General features: G+C 40.6%; 1 protein-coding gene across 1 annotated transcript in view; it reads left to right on the top strand.

Moving 5' to 3' along the window:
• Positions 1–7,500, top strand: part of edar (ectodysplasin A receptor) — a 41,140-nt gene that overhangs the window by 20,704 nt on the left and 12,936 nt on the right. Inside the window, exons 4-5 of the mRNA XM_083921957.1 lie at positions 1,340–1,521; positions 4,734–4,819. Coding sequence (XP_083778083.1) covers positions 1,340–1,521; positions 4,734–4,819 — 268 coding nt within the window. The remainder of the gene's footprint in view (positions 1–1,339; positions 1,522–4,733; positions 4,820–7,500) is intronic.

Genomic DNA, 7,500 nt, shown 5'->3' with positions numbered 1-7,500 from the left:
CACTTTTAAAGTTCATCTTGTATCAAGACTGTGTGTGTGTGAGATGGAGCTGGATTACATTTCAATGCCAGTTTAAATAATACTGGGGTCAGACTTATATTTCCGATTTCCTAACTTTTATTGAGGCGAGGTGGGGACACATTAAAAAATCGGGTATTGAAGTTTAGAGTCAGTGTGTGACAGCTGCTTAACAGGAGGATATGCCTTCCTGGGGGACCTTGTTGCCTAGCAGTTTAAGATGCGTAACATGTACTGTGACATCCCCGGCCTACTTTTGCCTGGGCCTTCCTTGCATGTCATCACCCCCATTTCTCTTGTTTCCTTTCAAATTCAACTTTCAAAATAAAAGGCAAAAGAAATGTCAAAATGCTTTCCGTTTGTTGTGAATTCTAGTTTTTTTTCCCACCTCCGTTCCTCCCAGATTAATGACACACAAGATTCAAAGAGGCGACAGATTTGCTTTGAAAGGAAAAAAGCTTTCAACTGAAATTGGAGCAGCTTTTAGAGGTGGAACAGAAGCAGAGCCATGGTGATCCTGTGTAAAAAAATAAATAAAAAAGATCCAAAGCTAACTTTAACCAAAAGTGACAAGATCCTGCCGATAGCCCAACAAAGTTTTATATCAAACAATCGCAGTGAGACTTATGGAAGTCAAACAGAAGGGAAGGAATATTAGATTTCTCTGAGAGTCCGTCTACTGTAGCCCGCAGCTAAGAGGCGTAGGCTTGTTTTAATAGACAGATGAAAGTAAGAGGGAAATGAAAGATGAAAGAGAGGGAGCAAAAAGAGAGTATGTTTTTGTATATGTGTGTGTGTGTGTGTGTGTGTGTGTGTGTGTGTGTGTGTGTGTGTGTGTGTGTGTGTGTGTGTGTGTGTGTGTGTGTGTGTGTGTGTGTGTGTGTGTGTGTATGCGTGTGTGTGGCCTGTTTTTCCGCCTCCCCACCGTGAGGAATTAACATGCAGAGATGGGAGGAGATCGATACTAGAAGACAGAATGATGAGTTGGTCATCATAAATACTACCAGACACACACACACACACACACACACACAAACCCACACACACACACACACTCACACACGGACCTCTGTGCTCTGTGACCAATAAATCAGATTTTTTCTTTTGTCATCTCAGAACAGTAATGCCAGATTTGTTAAGGACATGGATAGAAACAGATGTGTGAGTGTGTGGGGTGTACTTTTTTTGAACATATCTGTCCACTGCATGGTTCTGAATCATCTTATGATCTGAAGGGCGTTGAGTTCATTTAAAATTATATAATATTGAATTAACTGTAGGAGAATTACTAACCGAATGTATGAATTTGTGCGTTTTGCAGACCTGTGGCTACGGTGTGAGGGATGACGACTTTGCCTGTGTGCCGTGCCCACAGGGGAAATATTCCAAAGGGAAGTATGAGATCTGCAGACGGCACAAAGACTGTGACGCCCTCTACAAAGCCACTGTTCGCGTAGCGGGAACTCCGGATAGCGATGCTGAGTGTGGACCCTGTTTACCAGGGTAAATGACACATACACAACATATGAAAATGGCATTGAATGCAGTTTCTTCCTCATAAAACAACTGCAAAGCCATACTTTGTTAACTTGCTAACAGTCTCCCTCCTCTGTCTTTTCCTGGTACCATTCTGCACTCAAAAAAATATTTTTTGAATTTACTTTATACACTTATGTCAACTATCTCCACGAAACTGAGTTGTGTTAGATATAATTACATACTGTGCGATTCACTCAACACTGTTATTTTGTATTTATTCAACTGGCTTTTTGTTGAGTGAATCGCACAGTATGTAATTATGTCTAACACAGTGACATTGCAACCTGTGGATCATTTGAATACTGTGAAACCACTGGCGGAAAATCTGAACAAACGAATCAGGGACCTGCTCATAAAAAGGTCGCTTTGTAGCGCTAAAGTGGCCAAAAACTCCACAGGGTACCTTTAAAGGCCCCCTGAAATAACTTTTAGTTACATGAAATTGAGCAAACTATAGCACAAAGGTGTTTTGATGTAAATACAATAACCACATGCATGGGAGCAAATTTTAGAAAAAGGTTCTGTATGTCACCCGACCTAATTTAGCTCATGGAAAACTTTTCCGCCACAAAAAAACTTATGGTCAAGGATGTTAGTAAATGACAAATAACGGAAGACAAAATACTGTTTTTGACTTTGAGCATGCAGGAAAAAAGTGTCAGTCTAGATAGATACTTTTATACTTATATTAGGAATATAAATTAACTCTATCAAAAGATGCACATTATTGGGTAATCTTGAGCTTGTAGTAATATATTTTTTATTATTAGAATGCCATTCTGTAAAAATTCACATGTATACCTCACCTGAATATATACTGTTGGTACACAAACACAGATGTACTGCTTACTACTGTATGTACATTACACAGCCGGCTATTCAAATCTTGGCACATGTACAGACTGAGTTGACAGTGAATGGACCACCCTGTTGTTATAATCAATACACTGTCTCCCTTTGTGTGCAAAACACGCTCTAAATCCTAAACTTCTTCATTTGCACATGACAGCTGTGGATGCAACCCTCCATCACTTAAAAATATTAAATCAATAAGGGACATTTAAACGTTGCCAGACTTTCTTCTCCTCCTCCTCTTCCTCGCTCACCCTTCCCATCATCCATCACTCCCCCCTCCTCCTCCCCACCAAACTTTTGTCATTTTCAATTCAACATGTCAAAAGGCTGTTTTGGATCTCCTGCTGTGCGACATATTCTACACATATATGCATATTTCATCTGATTTCTATGATTAAATGTGGGCAGTATATAATTAAGTAAGTCTTGAAGGAATTGGCATAAGTATTAGAAGGATTCTCCTCATTCTGTCATCACTGTGTGCTGTCTTCTACTTGACTTGGCTCAAAGTCTCATTTGACAGGATGTTTTTGCGTTTTGCTCGGGAACACACAGAGTTTGGTCATGTCTGTGTCTGTACTGTATGCACTGTACTGTATGGGTATTTGAAGCAGTTAGCAGAGTCTATACCTGTTTGATGCAGAACAGAACAGGCCTGAACAGTGGCAAAAAAAAGTTATGTTAAAGTCTGTATCTCAGCAGAGAGAAAGACCTGGGGCCGTATTCATAAAGCTTCTAAGAGTACTCTCAGGGAGCTCGTAATTTAGGCTAATTTCGACTCCGAGCTTCGGAGTGATTAAGGAACAACTCTGAGGAAACTTTAGTAAGACGCTGTGGCGGACCCCATTGCTAGATGTGGCACATTATTTTAAAAATGTGTGATTGGTTGATTTAACGATAATGGGGATTAAAATGAGCAGTAAAATCGATAGGCCTGGTGCAATTATGGATACTATTTCATGTAATCAATACACGCATTAGCAGTAGCATTTCATCAACTCATTGTCATTCAGCTTTTGGAAAATATTTCTCCGACTTCTTTGTATTTCCACCATTTTCTCCTCCGCTTAAGAAACTCTTAAGAATCTAAAAAGTCCTCCTCCCTACTCGTAACAGTCTAACAGGCTAAGCTGCTTTGTAAAATAACTTTTATCTTTACTTGGATCTAGTCTAAACTATTAGGGGAAATTCTTAGAAAACGTCATAATTCTTAGAATATTCTCAGAATTTCGTCTCTAGGAGCAACTCTTTGTACCAAGAGTCTGTGTCAGACATGTTTATCTGCTGGTTCCCCTGGAAGCAACTTCAATAGCACTTAAAAATAATTCATGTTTATAAGCCATCGTTAAGCAATTAGTTCATGTGGACAGAATTAATACTTTATTACCATCTATGATATATCAATGATGTCTTAGTGATATAAATATTAGTTGCAGTATGAAGTATAAATGAAGAACAACCAGTTTGTGCGCTTTTTAACTGAAGGTAAATATATGAAGTCAATTCTTCTTCTACAAACATTAATCCGACCGTCTGTATATGATTTTATCATATGGCGAACCATTTAGAATAACAATTAAGAGCACAATCTTTGTTAATGCTCTGTGGAACATTTACATAATGTGTAAAAAAGATATTTGATTCATCATAAATGAGTAAGGGGTTCGCTCATCTTCATCAACTGTTCAAATCTGCTCAACATTTGTAATTGTGCGGTTATTTGTAGGTGAAACAGTGACTCATTTCTATTGGTATGAATCCTGAATCCCTGGCCCGCGAAAAAATCAGATGTTCCCTCAACTAATGAATTCTCCTGTTCTCGAGGTGCTAAAGTATCCGTGAGTTCAAGATCCCACCAGTTCCTCTGACTATATCAGATATATGAATGCATCAGTTAATCACCTGCCCGCTGCATAAATTATGTACATACTCATATATATTCTGCTTGTGTTCTCCAGCTTAAATGATTTAATACCACCAACAGTCATCCACCCTCGACTCCCTCTCTCCTTTCCTCTAATAGATGCTTCGTGAATCAGGGCAATAATATGTACCAAGCCAGCTTTAGGGCCTTCAGGGCATCAATTATGTACATTTCTTCACTGAGGCAAACTTTTCACCTCAGCTGCTTCCCCATACTTATGCAACGTGTAGGTACAGTTTATCTAGAAGACACACATACTGAATACACACCTGCAGTGCTTCCTAGGTAGTGTTTTAAGTGTTACTATTTAAAAAGTATCTCCTTTCCTTCAGCTGAAAGCCTAACCAGGTCAGCTGTAGCCTATTTATACGACCTGTATTTATTTTATATCTTCCAGGTATTACATGCTGGAAAACAGACCAAGGAACCTCTATGGGATGGTTTGCCACTCCTGCCAGAACGCACCACCCAACACCAAAGAATGTAAGACCGACTTTATTTTGCAGTTTAACCCCCCCCCCCCCCCCCCTTCCTACCGCTCACTTCCAATCATTCGCTCCAACAACCATTTTAATTCTCCTTTCAACTATAAATTCCCCCCCTTTTCTTTTTCAACATTCATCTTCACAGCTTTCTCTGTCCACCTGGTTTCCTCTGGATTCAAAGCTACCGAACATTAAAGTTTTCCGCCTAAATGAATAGGAAATAAGAGGGGACAGGCTGCGCAAAAAGCAGATGTCGAAAGCCTGGACTTAGTTTAAGGGAACAAACGAAGATCAGAGGTTGTGCTGAGTTCTTCCCGGACCCTCTGGTCACTGTCCTACCCTGTCAGTGGGCCTTGCTGATGAAGGCAAACACCTCAATAACACACAGACCACCCCCGCCCCCCCACCCCACCCCCACCTCTGTTCCGTGCATCTCTGCTTTTAAGGCTCCAGAGGGGTGGTTGGCAGCTTATCCATAACTTTACTGCCTCTGATTACCCTGCATACCTGACAGTGTGGGAAAAGTATTGGTGTGTGTGTGTGTGTGTGTGTGTGTGTGCGTGTGCGTGTGCGTATGCATGTGTGTGTGAGCGTGAGCGTGAGCGTGAGTGTGAGTGTGTGTGCGTGCGTGCGTGCGTGCGTGCGTGCGTGCGTGCGTGCGTGCGTGCGTGCGTGCGTGCGTGTGTGTGTGTGTGTGTGTGTGCATGCATGGCGGCAACTGTTGCTGCGACCGCATCTGGATAATAATATTTACAAGAAGTAGTCTCAGTTTTTCCTTTTCCCATTCACTATCAGCATCCACAGTCAACACAAAGCGCGGATGTTGTCAAGTGGTTAGTTTATATTTTGCAGATTATACATTTGACGGTGGTGGTATGGCATACAGGAATATTGCAACCACATATGATACAGTACAGTATATTAGCAAGTGTGATGCTGTACCTCCGAAAGCTGAGAGCAAAAATGGTTATTTCTCAGAATACCTTATTGGAATTATGGTTTAGTTTTATACTTTATTATATATCATATCCTCATTCAGCCTCTTTACATAGGGCGACTGCTCTAATCACTAAGCCACCGGCCGCCTGTGTCCTCTTTTAAAGATTAAATAAATACTCAGATAAAGTTATAACACTATAAAAATGATCCATTACAATATTATTAGATAGATAACGGTCTTCACAGCCAAAAATGTCCATTTTGTCAAACCATTTGCTTTGAAAATCTGTTTTAATATCTCATCTTTGTCACAGTACTTGTCACGATGAGAATTTATTGCAGAGCTGGAGACGGATAGTCTCAGTGTCCTACTTTGTCCTCTGTGGGTGTGTCCACATTTGACAAATAGATCACTTTGATCAAAAAATGAAAAGAAAATGACGAACGGATCAGAACAGTGTTTTTGTACCCTCATTGATTCATATGGGAATTATATTTATGGGACTATAGTTGTTCAAAACTCCCTTTGAGTTTAATTGAAGAGGCCGGAAACGAATGGTATTGTTATTGTGTCATATTTAATGAGTGTGTTTTGAAAGACGAAAACCCCAAAATGCAGCCCGGGCCTGCAGAGGAGAGGGTGTGAAGTGTAGGAGCAGGAATGTGTTTGTGTGTGTATGAATAAACACTTGCTTTTCAACAGCACCCTAATTGTTTCTCCCAGGCATGGAAACAAGTGATTGAATGATGCTATGAAGAAGTGCAAATAAGAGAGATAGAATGATGCAACACAACTAGTGTGGCAAGTCATTTCAACTTGGATTGAGATTCAAACTTATTTGGGAATCCCAAATATAATTAACAACATTCGTGTTTCTTCTTTTAAAGCAATGGTTTGGGGAAATCGCTTATTCCCTACTAAGTGTTAAATGAGAAGATTGATACCACTCTCATATATACTCGTTCAGTAAAGGCTACAGCTAGCTGTTGGGTAAACTGAAGCTGGTTTCACATCACTGCGTGGCAACCACCCTGACAACCGCCAGGTACCTTCAAGAGTGTTTCACAAATAAGCAGAGCATGTTAAAAAGCAGCTTCTGACACCCAGTTGTTACCGCCAGAAGTAAAGCAAGGTGAGCGACAGAGCTAATCCATGCATGTTCATGTGGGCGGCAACCGCTTCGTGCGCTAAGCATCCTGATTGAAACCGCTTCACCTAAGCCGCCTCCTCTCATTGAAATGACTGGAGATGGCAAGTTATCATCAGCATCAATGCCTGAACTCACAAGGCTGATTACCAAAATTGACTGCAGACACAAGACTTCAACCAACTAAAGTAGCTTACATGGTCAGCAGACTATTGTATGGGTCAGCAACCTACCGCAAACACATTGTATTGGAGCATGAGTTCCTTGTGCATCGGTATCTGATGGAAAGGGTGGAGACAAAGTAAGTATCTGACAAGTTGGGAAACGGATGATGAGAACCGTATGGAGCAGCTGATTGATTCAGTATTTCGAGTGCAGCATCTTTAATATAGACTCTGTTACCACCGTTTCTAGTCTAAGCTAAGCTAACATAACCTGCTGACTGTACCTTATTACTCAGCATACAGATGTGAGACAGGCACACACAGATATTGGTATCAATCGTCTCATCTTATTCTCGGCAAGAAAGTGTATTCTCCAAAAACAATTTAAAGATTTTAGCCATTTCTGGACATTAGTGCTTGCTTACTAC

Source organism: Echiichthys vipera (genome assembly GCF_963691815.1).
Source record: "Echiichthys vipera genome assembly, chromosome: 10".
Lineage (NCBI taxonomy): Eukaryota > Metazoa > Chordata > Actinopteri > Perciformes > Trachinidae > Echiichthys > Echiichthys vipera.
The sequence above is the reverse complement of the archived record's forward strand: the minus strand, read 5'-3'. Positions and strand labels throughout refer to the sequence as shown.